Here is a 15,795-nt window from a genome sequence, read left to right as displayed (position 1 = left end):
GGATGCCCGCTCAGGTCCCGGGCCCGGGGAGCAGGTGCAGGGGGACTCGACTCGGGATGAGGCCAGGCCCGGGACGGCGGGAGGGCCTCCTTGCCGGCTGGGCACTCCTTCCAGGACCCCTGCTGCTCGGGAGCCCCCGTGGCTCAGGCGTGGGAGGGGCCGTGTGCAGGGTGCCAGGCCTGGCCAGGGAGGGGCATCACGCCATCGCCACGCACCGCGGCTTGTGCCCACCCAGCAGAGTGCAGAGGTCTGCGCCCGCTTCCGTGAGGGAGGGGGAGACCGGGCACGTGGGTGACGTTCAGGGATAGCATGTGATTTCTAGGGGACGCTGGTGGGCTTGAGGGACATGCAGCGCCCTGGACAGAGCCTGCTGGACCCATGAAGAGTGGTGGACTGTGAGTGATTCTGTGGGACCGGCAGTGGCGTGTGACATGATGCTGCCTGTTGTCCTCTGGGCTGCCGTCGGCCTGCAACAGAGTTCGGTCCACAGAAACGCAGAGAAGGACCAGAGGGGATGGCTCTCTCCTCAGGGTCTGGCCAGCTGCCAGGTGGGAGAGGGACGTGGCCCCAGGCTCCTGCACACTGACAGTCAGCGCCGGGCGGCATCCCTCCTGCCGCACCTGAGCCACGGCTGGGGACTGGGGGCAGGGGCTTCCTGGAGGGCAGGAGCGGGTGTCACTGGGCACCAGCTCAAGAGGTCCCTGGAGGGCAGCCTCCCAACACCATGCCCCTTTGATACCTCGTGTGTGCATAGGCAGGCACCTGGGGTGTGGGCACGCGCCCAGAGACGCAGCAACACGTGTGTACACGGAGACTCCTGCCCGCACCCTCACAGGCACACACGGACAGGCAGGCCCTGGGCACATGCGTGTACACACGTCCCAACCAAGCACATGGGCACACGTGTGCATGCCTCCGCATGGACACAGCGCCTCAGGCACGCACAAGTGGAGCCATGTGTATGGACACAAAGGCACACGTGAACACCCTCAGACACAGGGAGCACACGTGTCCACACGCTTGGGCACACAGAGGTGAAACCGGCAGCTCTATCCCAGATGCTGGTCTTTGTGAGGGTCCCAGCCAGGCTTGGCCATGACCCTGTTCCAGGCTTGGCATCTCACAGGACGGCCATCCTGGCAGGGACAGCATGTGCCCTCCATGCTGGCACAGCTGACTGGGTTCAGGGCGCCCTCTGTGGCAGCCAGGCCAGCGAGGGTGTTGGAGATGGCCGCTCTGGTCTCAGGTGTTCCCAGGCTTCCTGGTCGGGCCTGATTTGCACCTGGTGCCTGGAGCTCGGGCCAGCTCTGGAGCCTCGGAGAGGGACAGGACGCAGGAGCTGGGAAAGGACCCTGCTCCTGAGAGAAGATGGGGGCCACCCTGAGGACTTGCTTTGTTTCTTCTGGACAATCAGGAGTCCAAAAGAATATCCAGCCCAAACTTCTATGGGGTGGCTGGCCTGTCCTTTGCTCTGGGGACAGTCCTGTGTGACCAGGAACCAGCAGGAGCCACTGTCCCCAGCATGGACGATGGGGCAAGGCCTCCTGGTTCTGGTCCTGTCTTCTGAGCCTCAGTGGAATGGGCAGGGAGGGACTCTGGGAGGTCCATGGCCCCAGGTGCCCAGGGAGGCCTGAGTCAGGGTGGCTGGGAGGTCCCTCACCCTGCTCTGGGCGTCCTACCCCCCTGCATCCACCACAGCTGGAAGGCCCCTGACCCTGCTCTGGGGGTCTCTGCCCTCCAGGAGGCAGCCTCGCTGGCAGGCTGGGGCAATGCTGGGAGGGCTGGTGGCTAGCATGCCCCCCAAGCCTGGGTCCTGCGTCCCTGGGGCAGATGGCTGTCCGAGGAGTGCCGTGGCTTTGCTGCGGAGGGAAGGATGACCCACCGGTTACATAATGGGGTCATAACGTGACTCAGGAGGTGCGGGCCCTGCTGGCTACCCGGCCAAGAGTCGAGCCCTTCTGGGTGGGCAGGGCTGGTACCGCAGCGGCTTTAGGGTGCAAAGAGATCCTGTGGAAAGGCCAGCCGGTCTCTCCAGGATCACCCCTGGGGGGCAGGGTGGGGAGAAGGCAGAGGCCGCAGCTGCCAACCCCGTGGCCCCTGCCCGGGGAGGCCGAGGCCCATGCCCTCAGGGTCGGTGGCTCTGTGGGCCCAGGTCCAGGGGTGAGCAGGGCCCTCTGCAGGGACCCCCGCTGGTCCTCTCAGCCTGATGCCTGGTGAAGTGCCGAGACCCTGGCCCCTCTCCCCGGCCAGCCCAGGCCTCTCGGACTCCAAGGGCCACTTCACAGGTGGCCCTGCTGGGGCTGGTTCCTGAGAGCTGTCGTCAGCTCCCCAGAGCAGAGTGAAGGAACCCCAAAGCCAGGCACCGTGCTCCCCATGAGTGTGGATGGCTGTTCTCCCGCCCAGGGGGCCTGGGGCTGCCAGCGCCTCAGCCTGCACACAGCAGCTGCTGCAGGCCCTTGCTCACAGCGGCCCGGCGCTGCCCTGGTCAGGAGCACAGGATATCTTTCCCTGTGCTGATTTCTTTCAGGAACCTTTGTATTTGTAAGTGTATAAAAGTCTTTCGTCTGCTCGGTTCAATTTAGTCTCGTATATTTTATTCTTTTGAATTCAAAATATGACTGTCTGAGTTCCACTTCGACTTGTTTATTACCGCTGGGTTGTGCATGTTGTCTTGCATCCCACCACTGGGCTGCTTTTTTTTCTGCTGGGGCGGGTACTGGGGATGAACCCAGGGCCTCAAGTGTGCCAGGCAAGTGCCCTGCCACTGAACGACCCCTAGCCCCAGATGATATTTTTTCTTGATTCTTTTATCAGTTATTTTGTGGGAGATTTAGGATCTGTCTATATATAAAAGAAAACCATTGCAAATAGAGATAGTTTTTCTTCTTCCTGACTTGCGCACCGGTTCCCAGAATGTCTTACTGTGGCGAGATACACACAGTATGCAGCCTGGTGTGGTGGCACACACCTGTCATCCCAGAGGCTCTGGAGGCAGAGGCAGGAAGGTCACGGGTCGCAAACCAGCCTCAGCAATTTAGTAAGACCCTGTCTCGAAAACTGACCAACCAACCAACCATCCACATAGCAGACCACTGACCAGCTCAGCTGGTTAAATGTGCAGCGCAGCGTGCGCCTGAGCAGAATGCACACCGTTTCCACTGTCTGCCTCCACAACTCTTCACTCTCTTCACTGTGCAGTGCTGGGGATCAAATCCAGGCCTGGCGCATGCCGGGTACAGACTCCGCCACTCCACAGCCCTCCACCACTCTTCTTACTGCCCCAATCTGACACTCCATCCCCACTGACCACCAGCCCCCATTCCCACCTTCCTAGGGGGACTCCCATGGGTAGAATCAGGGTCTGTCCTTTCCTGTCCAGCTTATTTCCCTCAGCATATGTCCTCGGGCCCATCCACGTTGCCACACATGCTAGAACTCCCTTCCTCCTTCCTCCTTCCTTTATGAGATGGGTCTCTGTATTGCCCAGGCTGGTCTCCAAAAGCTGGGCACAAGTGGTCCTCCTGCCTCAGCCTCCTTAGCTGGGACTCCAGGTGTGCCACGGGGCCCAGCATCTGTTGAAGGGCTGAACAATATTGCATCATGTGGATGGACCACACTGTGCGTGTCCACTCAGTGACGGATGGGCACTTGGGCGTCCCCTGCCCTCAGCTGTTGCTGGTACTGCTGTGCGTGGAGGACCGGCCCCTCCTGGAGACCCTGGTTCCGTCCCGGGGTGTCTTCACACGGCACTGCGGGTCCTGTGGCACTTGTCTGGACCCCCTGAGGAGCTGCCGCGCGACCTCCCACAGCAGGGGCTCCACTTTCCTTCCGACATTTTTGGACCAGGGATTGAACGAGAGGCCTCCAGCACTGAGCTGCCTCCTGGCCTCTTCCTTTTTCACACTTGGTCCTCCTGCCTCAGCCCTGGAGCCTCTGGGATGACGGGGTGCAGCCTCCGGGCTCATCCTCATCTTGCCACCTGTGCACAGGCCTCTGGTATCCCCGGTTCTCCCCCACAGCTTGACGGTGGTCATCCCGGCCAGCGTGAGGGCCGTGGGGGCTCCGACCACTGTGGTGCCGTGTCTTCCTCTTGTGGCCCTTCTTTGGAGAGGTGTCGGTCAAGGCCTTTGCCCCTTTTGTGCTTCGGCCGTTTCCTGATTGCCGAGCTTCAGGGCTCTCTCTTCCTGGTGGCCACCCCTGACCACAGAGGTGACGCGTAGATATTCTCCCATTTTCTTTGGTCCCCGTTTTACTTCCGATGCCTTCCTGTGACATAGGAAGAGTGCGCCTCACTCTGGGCGGGCAGCGGGCAAGCTCGCTGGCTGGGCACACACCCTCTGCTAGGCCTGGCTCTGACCTCTGTCCTTTACGTCTTTACTTCTGGCACGTGCCATCCGCCAGTGGCCGTGCCTCTCCCTTCTGCGGCGGGGAGTCCAGGTTCCACACGCCACGCCTTGAACCCGTCTTTCCCTGACGCGTGACCTGCGACCGCTGTAGACCCTCGCTGACCTTGTGCTGCAGGGTTCTGTTCGTGTCCTGGCCTCTCGTCTGTCCGGATGCTGGACCACGCTGCTTGGTCGCGGCAGCTGTGCAGTGAGTTGTGGATCAGGAAACAGGTGAGTCTTTTCTTGTTTGTTTTCAAGACTGTTTAGGCTGTTCGGGGCCCCTTGAGATTCCCTACAAGGTTTACAAATGATTTTTTAACTATATTTTTAGCTGTCAATGGATCTTTATTTATTTATGTGTGGTGCTGAGAATTGAACCCAGTGCCTCACACATGCCAGGCAAGCGCTCCACCACTGAGCCTCAACCCCAGCCCCTGCAAATAAATTTTAAGATTGTTTCTGGGAAGAAAACAAAACAGTCATTGTGATTTTGAGTGGGGTCGCACTGAATCGACAGATCACCTGAGGCCAATGCGGTTGAGGGCACAATACGAGGTCAAGGTCCATTTGCTTCATGGGTGTAGTTTCCAGCCCTGTCTGTGCAGACTTTCTCTCACTGAGCGACTTGACTGCAGTCACGCAGCAGTGCGCGGGCGTCTCCGGGATGCGTCTGAGCGGGAGCAGGTCCTGCTGGCCTCAGAACCTGAGTGGGGAGGTGTCCGCTATTCCCCGATCACACTGATAGCAGGGCCTGAATGTGGGCAAGGTCGACCGTCTGGTCCTGGAGGTCTCTTTGTGCAAGTGTTCGTGTCGATAAATTCAGATGACAACCAGATGTCGTCCAGTGGTAGAACACTTATCTAGTGTGCAAGGCCCTGGGTTCATCCACACACCCAGAATAGATAGATGACAAAACGATGTGCTCGAATACTGGGCTCTTCCAGTTTTATATTTTATCTTGACTCACTTTTTCCCACGGTGCTGAGGATTGAACCCAAGGATGCTGTACATCTCAGCCCTTTTTTAAATTTTTGAGGCAACGTCTCACTAAGTTGCCCAGGTTGGCCTCCAACTTGTGATCCTCCTGCCTCAGCCTCTGGAGTTGCTGGAATACAGGCGTGCTCCACTGCACCTGGGCTTCACTAAATTTTTAAGTAACACTATAAGCCTCCCCCCGCCCACCTTTCTTTCTGTGTCTTGGCCAAAAATCACAGCACACCTTGAGCTCGCTGTGCCCAGCCTGTGGCTGTTTCCCAGCATGCTGAGCCCGGTGTGGGCCTTCCCAGGCACTGGTCAACAAGGCACCTTTCAGGGGCCTGAACTCTGGACTCCAGCCCTGGCCCTGGGCTGCAGACTCAGGCAGAGCACCCCTTTTCTCACTGTCCCCAGGATGAGCTAGAGCACTAAGTTCCCCAAAGGTGCTTTGGGTGGATCACCCTGGGGCTCAGTGCTGCTCTTGAATCTCTGCCAGCCCCATCTCGGGAAGGTCTGGGGCAGCGGTGAATCTGCAAGTAATGGGAGCCAACTGACTGCATCCTCCCGCGGGGCCGCCCACAGGCAGCTCTCCCCCGCAGCCTGCTGGGAGAGTCCGCCTGCCGGCCTTGGTCCTCAGCGCCTGGCAGCAGTCCCGTGGAGGCACTGAAGCTTAGCAGAGGCTTGTCCAGAAGACGGAGGGAGGCAGAGGCCTAAGCACAGCGGTCTGCTGGAGCTGGAGCCCACCCACCCTGCAGTTTCCTTGGATGTCAGGCAACAATGTTTCAGATTTTCCTGATTATTTTCTACTTATCTACTACCTGACCACTGTTGGCAATCTGCAAAACACAAGAAGCCAAAGAGCTCGGCCAGTCCTTGTCTTCTCACTACAGAGGTGAGCTGAGCTACAGGTCCGGGTGCTGGTCCTCCAGCCCACCTTCTCTCGGGAAGACAGGTGGGCCAGCTGCCCGGTGGGCACACCTCCCTCTGGAGGGACATGGTGCCTAAGCATGGTCATTTCCCTGTGGCCCGTGGTGGCTGCCTCAGGGCCCGTGTCTGAAGGATCACTGGCTCTCCTGCCGCCAGGTCCCAGGCCTGCCCCTGAGGTGTGGGTCACCCCTGGGCTCTTCCACCCCTCCCAGCAGTGGTTCCTCCACAGCCTGAGCTGACCGCATTGAAGGTCCCTGAATCTGGGTGGCCACTCTTCTCCCAAAACGTGAGTTGCAGGACTGGCTTTGCCTGGGAACAACTTTTTGGATCAAAGTGCAGAATTACCAGTCAGAAAAGTCTGACTACAACTCAGAGATGTGCCTAGTCGCTCAGGAGAGAGGCTGCAAGACCTCGTGAGCAGACCTTAACTTGGACCCAAGAAGGAGAGAAGCAGGCGTGGTGGCACACACCTGCAATCCCAGCCGCCTGAGAGGCTGAGGCAGGATGATCGCGACTTCAAGGCCAGCCTCGGCAATTTAGCAAGGCCCCACCTCAAAATAAAAAACAGAGCGGCTGTGGGTAGCTCAGTGGTTAGACACATCTGGGCTCAATCCCTGGTACAAACCTGTGGCAGTCCCACCTCTGGGGTGCTTCCACTTCCTACCAGAGCCCGTGTTGCCTCAGCTCACAGCATGGCCTCGACTGGCTGGGGTGACATGGACACAGAACGTGAGCAAGGCCCCAGCTGAGCGAGTGGTGGGAGACATCTGGCTGTAAAGACCCACAAAGTCCTCGAGTGTTCTGGGCAGAGGCCCACACTTGAACTTGAAGTTGCTGTGCTGCTGGCCTGAGCATGTCCCCAGGTCAAGGTCATGGCTGTGGGGAGCCCGTGGGTGAAGGTCCTTATGTGATGGTGTGGAAGGGGCCACCAAGTCCCATGTCATGAACCAAGCTTGGCTGGCCACATGTTCACAGGAGGGGCCAGAGCAGACGCAGGGATGCAGGGAAATAGCTGCTGGACAACCAGGTGCCAACTTAAGAACTCGCTGTCCTCTTCTCTCAGGCTTGTTAAGGACCACCAGTCAGCTGCCCAACAGTGCAGAGGCAGGGCTTCTTCCTGGGCCAACAGCTGCCTCAGGGAATTTTTTTTTTTTGGTATCAGGGATTGAACCCAGGGGTGCTTAACCACTGAACCACATCCCCAGCCCCCCTCCCTTTAAAAAAAAAAAGACTTTATTTAGAAACAGGGTCTTGCTGAGTTGCTAAAATCCTAAATTGCTAAGGCTGGCTTTGGATTCACCATCCTCCTGCCTCAGCCTCCCAAGCTGCTGGGATTACAGGCGTGTGCCACGGAGCTGAGCTCCTGAGACTGGTATTCTTGACTCATATGTCCTGGGGTGTGCCTTGCTCTGACCTCCCCAACTCTGTCCTGGTCACACTGTGTGGCCTCCCTGCCCTTCACAATGCTGTTCCAACACAGTGGGCTGGGTCCCACGAACCTGTCACAAGTCGAAAATATCCAGACTGGAAAGAGCATTTAATGTGACAGCTCGGTGGCCTGTGGGGGACCTTGAGCTGCCAGAGCTCCAGCGGGCCGTCCAGCCTTGGGCTGTCGCAGGTGGCCAGCAGGCAGGTTCCTCGGCCGCAGCGCCGCTTTCACACCACTGAAGGACCCTACGCTGAGCACGGCCAGCCAGCACACACCGTGGCCCACGTCCACGCGTGCCCCGGCCACCCAGTTCACATAGCTGCCGCACGTGGGAGCGGGAGTGTGCGCCTGCGCACAGCGTTGCGCGGCAGCGTGCTCACGCACAGAGCGCGCGCCCAGGACGTGTGCAGAGGGCCGCGCCTGTCGAGTCCTCGCCAGAGCCCGCGGGCGGCTGCCAGCGTCGGGAGCTCACTGACAGCAGCCCGCCCAGCGCGGCAGGAGGCTTCGCTGGCTGCACTGGGGCGGGGGCGGGGCAGCTCCCGCTCGACCTCTGCCGCCTTCAGGACCTGGCAGGGCAGGTCGAGCTCAGCGCAGAGCTGAGCATGGAGCCGAGTGGAGAAAGGCACCCTTGGGCCCCGGGGAGGGCCGGCAGTGGGGCCCCTGGCTTCATGCTCTGCCCAGGATCATGCCCCTGAGGCTGGTCCCGAGCTCCAGCAGTCCCTGGGGGAAGGCTGCCCGTGAGGCCTGCCAGGAAAGCCCTCACCTGCCCGGGGTCCTCCTGGACCTCACATCTCAGCATCCCGCCTGCTGGCCCTTCTACAGCTGGGCAGGGAGGGCGCAGTCCTGGGAGGCTGGGCGTCCAGATGCTGGCAGAGGCCTTGTCCTGCAGGCATGATCCTCAGGGGCACCTCCCCTTCCTCCCATCCCTTGGCAGCCTTGCCCACCCAAAGCACCTGCCCCTGGGACTGCTGAGAGGTGATGGAAGCAGCTGAGCATCTGCCCAGCACCTGTACTGACAGCAAGAGGGAGCCAACCAGGGCCATGTGGGGCAGCCACCAGGAGTCCTGTCACCGAGAGGTGAGGTCACCCCCACTCTGCGTGGGACACCAGTCCGTGTCTGGGTACAGAAGGCAGTGCACAGACTTAAACCTGAGAAGGGAGAGGGAAGTGCGGTCAGGACTGAGGGCCGATTCGAGCCCCCGGGACCCAAGCCCCCATCTACTCACCGTGTGGGGTCTTGTTGCAGACTGAAGCCTCCGGCCACGTTCACCACATTATGTGGGTTCTCGGGACCCCCGTAGCTTAGGGTGACCTGGGAGAAGAACCGGGAGAAGAGGGTGGGGGCCGGCACTTTCTCCTCTGCCCCACCTGCTGGAGAGGACTTCGCTCACCCTCTACCCTGGGGAAGATGAGAGGCGGCCCTGTACAAAGAAGCCCCCCAGGCCTGACGGCCCTGTGCCAACAGGCAGAAAACGCCTGGCCAGGGCCCACCCTTAGCCACACAGAAGTGCAGGGCTGAGCCCGCCCCTGCACTCCTGCCCAGCCAGGAAGGCACCTGGCAACGGGCTGGCCAGCCAGGGTGCCTGGAGGAAGGTGAGCATGCCCAGGGGAGCGGGCCTACCTGCTGGAGCACGGCCTCTGGCGGCAGCCTCTGCAGGCTCTCCAGGTGCGAGTGGAAGAGGGGGCTGTGCAGCAGGCGAGCGCCCAGCAGCCCCTCCACGATGTAGCCCACCGTGCAGTCGTCTGGCAGCCGCAGACGCTCAGCAGTGCTCATGAAGCTGCCCAGGCTGCGGGGAAGGCTGGTCAGCCGCCCTGCAGCCCTCACCCGCGCCTGCTACCTCCCGGCACCGGCAGCCGGACCCTACTCACCTGGCCCATGGACTCATCTTGAGAGCAAGGCCCCTGCTCAGGCAAAACCCTGCCCCACCAGTGGCAAACCAGAACTTGACCGTGGTCACCTGGAGACAGGGAGCGCTGATCAGGACCCTCAGGAGAGAGGGTCCTTGGCCCTGACCCCAGTGCCTGCCCCAGCACGTACAGTGCCTCCTCCAGGAACCCTCTCAGTGGCCTCGATGGGGTGGTCCAGGCTGGGTCTCCCCAGGTAGACGTCCTGGCTGGGAGAGAAGGCGGACAGCAGGTGCAGCAAGCCCTCGGGGTTCACGTAGTTGTCATCATCCACGTGACAGAACCACCTGCAAGGGGGCAGTGCTGCTGCAGGGGTGTGGGGCTGGGAGGGGCTGGGAGGGGACCGCCCGCGCAGCAGGGGGCTCCCTGGGGCGGGGGACACCACCGCCTACTTGCGACCTGACTCGATGAACTTGTCATACTCCACGGACATCTTGCAGCAGAGGGCTTGGCGGGTGCGCAGGGCAGAGCAGTTGGTGTTGATGATGTGGCTGCCTGCTGAGTTGGCAGAAGGAAGTGGAGGGTTGCCGCCCAGCCTGCCCGAGGTCTAGGCCAGAATGTGGTGCCTGGACACCTGGCTCAGGTCCAGCTGCAGCCCAAGCTCACCCTCACTTAGCTGGCTGTTAGGGACTGAACAGACAATGGGCACTTGGAATCCCACAGTGGGAACGGGCCGAGGAGGGCAGCCCTTACCAGGCCTGGAAGGGACGTTCCCTGCCAGGCCCGAGGACGTGGCACTGGCCAGGGGCCCCGAGAAACCTAGCAGTGGCCGCCGGGTGGGCGTCGCGGCTGTGCCTCTGCTAGCCGCGCGACCCTGGGCAGGTGCCCACGCTCGGGTCCCAGAGGCGGCTGGCCCTGGCCCCCCTGTCGAGGGACGCGTGACAGCCGGCGGCGCGCCCGGCACCCACGCGGGGTGGGCAGGGGCGGCAGGGCCGGGCGCGCTCACCTCCCAGCGGCTGGAGCTCAGGGTCGTCTCCGTCGGTGAAGATGAACGTCTGCGGGAGAAACGACCCGTGAGGCGCCCGCGCCGGGGCCCGCGCAGGTGGGCGGGCAGGCGCAGCGGGCCGGGCGGGACGGGCGCGCACCTGCCGGCGGGCGCGCGAGATCCAGGTGCGCAGCAGCAGCCGCAGGCGCGGCCCGTGGTTCTTGCGGGTGGTCTTGACGGCGATGAAGACGTCGTCGGGCCGCAGGCGGGGCGCGGCGCGGGTCGGGCCGGGGCCCGGGGCCCGGGCGGGCGGGCGCGGCAGCGGCAGCGGCAGCGGCAGCAGCAGCAGCGCGGCCAGGGCCGCGGCCAGCGCGAGGCAGGCCCGGCACAGCGCGCCCCGCGCGCGGCTCATGCGGCCGCCGCGACCCCGGCGCCGGGGACCGGCTTGCGCGGCCCGCGGCCCCTTTAAGAGTGGCGCGCGCCCCGCCCCGCCCCACGACCCGGAAGCGGCCCCCGCGTCGCCCCGGAAGTGCACGGCGCGCCGCGGCGGGGTGGTGGAAGATGCCGCTGCCGGTTCAGGTGTTTAACCTGCAGGTGATGAGCCGAGGCCGCGCCCGCGTCCTCCAGGACTGGGGTCCCGAGGAGGGCGGGAGGCCGCGGGGAGGACGGGAGGTCCCGGGACCACCGGGAGGCCACGGGGAGGACGAGGAGTCCGGGGCGGGAGGTCCTGGGGAAGACGAGAGGACGGGAGGCCGCGGGGAGCACGAGGAGGGCGGCGGCCGCCGGGCAGAGGCCCCGCGCGCGGCGTGGACTCGCCGCGCGGGCTGCGCTCGGCCGGCCCCTCCTCCGCCCTGCGCCAACGCTCCTCGGCCGCGGCCGGCCGGCTGCAGTCAGGTCGCGATGCCGGGCAGCCCGGCGCCCAGCTCGGCCTCCTCGTCGGCCTCCGACCTGCGGCCTGGCACGGCTGGGGACTGCAGCCTGAGCGTCAGCCTGTCGGCCTGCACGCTGCTCTCCGAGGTACCGCGCCGCGCTCGCCGGGAGCCGGTCGGCCAGGCCCTCCGGCGCCGGTCCTGGCGCCCTGAGCCTCCCGGCGGGCCCCTTCTCCCCTCCCGACCCCTGACTCCACCCCGGCGTGCCGGCTGGCTTGGAGGAGACTGCGCCAGGACGTGGCTGGAGACGAGCCCTCCTGATGCCAGCCACAGCGTGTCCCCCTCCAAACGAGGGCATTCCGAGTCCGCCGAGGGCTTCTGCACTTGAGCTCCCGCGTCCTGAGGGGCCCTCCCTGCGGAGCAGCTCTGGAGCCGGGCTGGGAGTCGGAGTGCCTCAGACGCCTGGCCTGTGTTACAGGGGGCTGTGGAGCCCATGCAGATTGATGTGGACCCCCAGGAGGATCCCCAGAATGCGCCTGATGTCAACTACGTGGTGGAGAACCCTACCCTGGTACAGACCCAGTGGGGAGCGGGCGGTGCAGTCCTGTTGGGCGTCCAGGCCGGAGGCCCACTGCAGTCTCCTCTCTAGGCAGGGATGCTCCTCAGCTACTTCTCATCCTTCTCTGAACCTTCGGCGTTCTTAGCCGAGCCTGACTCCTGCACCCACTTCTCACGCTCCTGGAGTAGCCCTGCCTGAGGGCGGGTGTTTTGGGAGCCAACCTGTTAAATGCCACTTGCTGCTCAGTTCAGTCCAGCACTTACTAACAAGTGCCCATGAGCTGCAGAGTTCTACCCAGTGGCCTTGGCATGGGGTATATAGTAGTTGGTTTGGCACCACCAGGTCCAGTGCCTGTTGTGGGCCAAAAGTGAAGGGGTTGGCATTCTGGAAAGGGCAGTCAGACCTCTGCCTGCTGGCCCCAGGCTTGGGGTGTGGGACCTTGCCTTGTATACACTCCTGACCCTCTCGTTTGCTTTCTTCCCACTCCCGTGCCAGGATCTGGAGCAGTATGCAGCCAGCTACAGTGGACTGATGCGCATTGAGCGACTGCAGTTCATTGCTGACCACTGCCCCCCACTGCGGGTGGAGGCCCTGAAGATGGCCCTTTCCTTCGTGCAGAGGACCTTCAACGTGGACATGTATGAGGAGATACACCGGAAGCTTTCAGAGGCCACCAGGTAAGGCCAGGGCCTTGACAAAAAAGGCAGTCATGGTGGGAGGTGTCCAGGGCTGGACATGGTGTGTCCCCTGCCTTGGGGCTGGCCTGGATGGGGCCTTCCCGTGCTCTTGCCATACCCAACAGGCCAGCTGTGCAGTGACGCAGCAGCATGTCCCCACAGGGGGAGGCCCCACTCCTGTGCTCCTGGCTAAAGGAGCTGATCTGCCTACATGCTCCAAGGGGTCAGTGGAGCTGGTCCTCCCCTGGAGGCCACTCCCGTGGCCAGGCCTCTCCACCCAGCTGAAGGCTCCTGGACCCCTGGTACAGATGGCCCCTTAGCTGGGGGTTGGGAACGAGTCTCTTGAGGGCTTGTCTGTGGCTGGCAACACCTTCCACCTCACTGGCCCCAGTGACCGTCGCCGTCCTGATGGCCAGGTCCTCCCTCAGGGAGCTGCAAAATGCGCCCGATGCCATCCCTGAGAGTGGTGTGGAGCCCCCACCTCTGGACACAGCCTGGGTGGAGGCCACTCGGAAGAAGGCCCTGCTGAAGCTGGAGAAGCTGGACACAGACCTGAAGAACTACAAGGGCAACTCCATCAAGGAGAGCATCAGGTGCTGGCCTGCCTGGGGCAAGGGAGTGGGGTGGGGGTGTCTGGGTCCCACTGGCCCCCTGGCTGGTGCCCACTCACAGCCAGGCCTGCAGGCGTGGCCATGATGACCTGGGTGACCACTACCTCGACTGTGGGGACCTCAGCAACGCTCTCAAGTGCTACTCACGTGCCCGAGACTACTGCACGAGCGCCAAGCACGTCATCAACATGTGCCTCAACGTCATCAAGGTGGGCCCTGTGACGGGCAGCAGGGCATTGGGCAGCCAGGAGGTGGCACCCAAGCTCAGCGGCCCCGCCCACTCGTCCTCCAGGTCAGCGTCTACTTGCAGAATTGGTCTCATGTGCTGAGCTACGTCAGCAAGGCGGAGTCTACCCCAGAGATTGCTGAGGTAGGGCCTGCCTCCTTGGAGACCCTGCCCTGGAGCCTGACTGCTCCCCACTCGGGCTGGGGCTGGGGACTGGGCCCTGAGCTTCCGGGTGAGGCGGGGGTGCTGCAGGCCTCTCATGCACATGGCCTTCCCCTGCAGCAGCGTGGAGAGCGGGACAGCCAGACGCAAGGCATCCTCACCAAGCTCAAGTGTGCTGCAGGTGAGGCCTCACAGCCAGAAGCTTCTGCGGTGCTGCAGGGCACGGTTCAGTGTGTGTCCCAAATCCACACACAGAAGGTGACACCTGCCAGCATGTGACTGGGACACACCAATGGCTATCTGCACAGGTGTCCCAGGAGCAGGTCAGGCCCTGGGCACCTGCTTGAGGAAGCACAGGTGGTGTGGAGTTATTTCTGCTCCACAGCTAGAACTGTCCCTGGGTTGGGGAGCAGCACCAGGGCAGAAGCAGGGGGCACCCACTGATGGCCACGCCTCGTGGCTGCCCCAGGCAGCTTAATGCCACCCTCCTTTCCCTCCCTGCCCTTTCTCTAGGCTTGGCTGAGCTGGCTGCACGCAAGTACAAGCAGGCTGCCAAGTGCTTCCTGCTGGCCTCGTTTGATCACTGCGACTTCCCCGAGGTGAGGCCGGCGGGTCGTGTCGTCGGGGTCCTCGGTATTCTCTTGAGGGGGTGGTGGACTGGGTCATCAGTGAACCTGTCTCCCTTTTTGCCCCTCAGCTGCTTTCCCCCAGCAACGTGGCCATCTACGGTGGCCTGTGTGCATTGGCCACCTTTGACCGGCAGGAACTGCAGCGGAACGTCATCTCCAGCAGGTGGGTAGGATGCGGGGCCCTCCAGGCCTTGTGTGGGAGCAGGGCCCTGCCGCTCCTCTGGGCAGAGGGGAGGTGGAGGTGGGCTGAGCACTCTGACATCTGCAGCTCCTTCAAGTTGTTCCTGGAGCTGGAGCCACAGGTCCGAGACATCATCTTCAAATTCTACGAGTCCAAGTATGCCTCGTGCCTGAAGATGCTGGATGAGATGAAGGTGAGGGGCAAGGTCTCGGCCATGCCGGCAGGTCCTGCCCAGCAAGGTCCCTCACCAGCTTTCCTCTGCAGGACAACCTGCTCTTAGACATGTACCTGGCTCCCCACGTCAGAACTCTGTACACCCAGATCCGCAACCGCGCGCTCATCCAGGTAGGCGCGGGCAGAGGCTGGCAGGGGTGGAGGTGCCCTGGAGTGGCAGGCAGCTGGTACCCTCTCTGCCTGCAGTATTTCAGCCCCTATGTGTCCGCTGACATGCACAAGATGGCTGCGGCCTTCAACACCACGGTGGCAGCACTGGAGGACGAGTTGACGCAGCTCATCCTGGAGGGGCTCATTAACGCGCGCATTGACTCGCACAGCAAGGTGGTATGGGCGTGGGGCTGGGGGCCGTGGGTGCCTGTCGGGCCCTGCTGAGTCTGTCCCTGCACAGATCCTGTATGCTCGCGATGTGGATCAGCGCAGCACCACCTTTGAGAAGTCTCTGCTGATGGGCAAGGAGTTCCAGCGACGCGCCAAGGCCATGATCCTGAGGGCAGCTGTCCTGCGCAACCAGATCCACGTCAAGGTGAGCAGCTGGGGGCATCAGGGAGCAGGCAGCACCTGTGCAGCCCCTGGCTGAGCTCCCTCCTGTCCACTGTAGTCCCCTCCCAGAGAAGGGAGCCAGGGGGAGCTGACTCCAGCCAACAGCCAGTCCCGGATGAGCACCAACATGTGAGGGGCACCCAGCGGCCTCCGGGATGGTTTGCACGCCCTTCCCTGCTCCCTCGGACATGCTCCTGGGTCTCCTGCCTGCTCGCTCACCTTGAGCTTGAGCAGCCCGACCACTGGGTGCTACTCCTGAGCTTCTAGCAAGGCCTCTGTGTGCCCCTCCAACTGGCAGGACCCTGCACTAGGGCCTGAGGAGGCAGACAGGTGCCTATTGTGGCCACGAAGGACTGGCCCCTGGGCCCCCATGCCCAGGGAATAGACTGCATGCAGTGTCCAGGCTCCTGCCTGGCAGCACAGCCCCCCCAGCCCTCCTGTTCAAGCGCTGTTTGGGCTGCAGAGTGTCAACTGCAGAGTACATTAAAGAGCAGACTGATGGTTGCTATGGGCTCTCCTTCCTCCCTCCTGTGGCCACTTGGGTTGCACCTGGGTTGT

General features: G+C 62.6%; 2 protein-coding genes across 13 annotated transcripts; one reads left to right on the top strand and one right to left on the bottom strand.

Annotated features, from left to right (window-relative positions):
• Positions 1 to 8,648: 8,648 nt before the first annotated feature.
• RFNG (RFNG O-fucosylpeptide 3-beta-N-acetylglucosaminyltransferase) lies at positions 8,649 to 11,055 on the bottom strand. 3 transcript variants are annotated; one of them, XM_079131075.1, is made up of 8 exons: positions 10,707 to 11,050; positions 10,568 to 10,616; positions 10,014 to 10,116; positions 9,755 to 9,908; positions 9,586 to 9,674; positions 9,338 to 9,503; positions 8,943 to 9,028; positions 8,649 to 8,865 (listed from the first exon to the last, which is right to left on the bottom strand). In XM_079131075.1, exons 1-8 carry the CDS (start codon positions 10,956 to 10,958, stop codon positions 8,784 to 8,786), a joined length of 981 nt encoding a protein of 326 aa, XP_078987201.1. In that variant the 5' UTR covers positions 10,959 to 11,050; the 3' UTR covers positions 8,649 to 8,783. The 3 variants fall into 3 exon arrangements, with proteins under 3 accessions (XP_078987201.1, XP_078987200.1, XP_078987199.1); XM_079131074.1 differs by having other exon boundaries at positions 10,014 to 10,119; positions 10,707 to 11,049; XM_079131073.1 differs by having other exon boundaries at positions 10,014 to 10,119; positions 10,568 to 11,055.
• GPS1 (G protein pathway suppressor 1) lies at positions 10,557 to 15,741 on the top strand. Of its 10 annotated transcripts, none has more exons than XM_079131060.1 (14): positions 10,557 to 10,663; positions 11,894 to 11,986; positions 12,470 to 12,651; positions 13,068 to 13,244; positions 13,336 to 13,471; positions 13,555 to 13,632; positions 13,771 to 13,831; positions 14,164 to 14,249; positions 14,348 to 14,442; positions 14,548 to 14,653; positions 14,725 to 14,805; positions 14,881 to 15,018; positions 15,086 to 15,220; positions 15,296 to 15,741. In XM_079131060.1, exons 2-14 carry the CDS (start codon positions 11,909 to 11,911, stop codon positions 15,368 to 15,370), a joined length of 1,428 nt encoding a protein of 475 aa, XP_078987186.1. In that variant the 5' UTR covers positions 10,557 to 10,663; positions 11,894 to 11,908; the 3' UTR covers positions 15,371 to 15,741. The 10 variants fall into 10 exon arrangements, with proteins under 10 accessions (XP_078987186.1, XP_078987184.1, XP_078987183.1 ...); XM_079131058.1 differs by lacking the exon at positions 10,557 to 10,663 and adding an exon at positions 10,989 to 11,140 and having other exon boundaries at positions 13,080 to 13,244; positions 13,774 to 13,831; XM_079131057.1 differs by lacking the exon at positions 10,557 to 10,663 and adding an exon at positions 10,989 to 11,140 and having other exon boundaries at positions 13,774 to 13,831.
• Positions 15,742 to 15,795: the final 54 nt, after the last annotated feature.

Source organism: Sciurus vulgaris (assembly GCF_902686455.1).
Source record: "Sciurus vulgaris genome assembly, chromosome: 3".
In the NCBI taxonomy this organism is placed as follows: domain Eukaryota; kingdom Metazoa; phylum Chordata; class Mammalia; order Rodentia; family Sciuridae; genus Sciurus; species Sciurus vulgaris.
The sequence above is the reverse complement of the archived record's forward strand: the minus strand, read 5'-3'. Positions and strand labels throughout refer to the sequence as shown.

Bases quoted from the DNA above. Each gene is read 5' to 3' on its own strand.
- RFNG (XM_079131073.1), bottom strand. From the start codon at position 10,958: ATGAGCCGCGCGCGGGGCGCGCTGTGCCGGGCCTGCCTCGCGCTGGCC. The intron at 9,909-10,013 runs GTAGGCGGTGGT...GCCCCCTTGCAG, and splicing joins TTCATCGAGTCAGGTCGCAA to GTGGTTCTGTCACGTGGATG. The intron at 9,675-9,754 runs GTACGTGCTGGG...CCCTGTCTCCAG, and splicing joins GGGTTCCTGGAGGAGGCACT to GTGACCACGGTCAAGTTCTG.
- GPS1 (XM_079131063.1), top strand. From the start codon at position 11,447: ATGCCGGGCAGCCCGGCGCCCAGCTCGGCCTCCTCGTCGGCCTCCGAC. The intron at 12,652-13,067 runs GTAAGGCCAGGG...CCTGATGGCCAG, and splicing joins AAGCTTTCAGAGGCCACCAG to GTCCTCCCTCAGGGAGCTGC. The intron at 15,019-15,085 runs GTGGTATGGGCG...GTCCCTGCACAG, and splicing joins GCATTGACTCGCACAGCAAG to ATCCTGTATGCTCGCGATGT.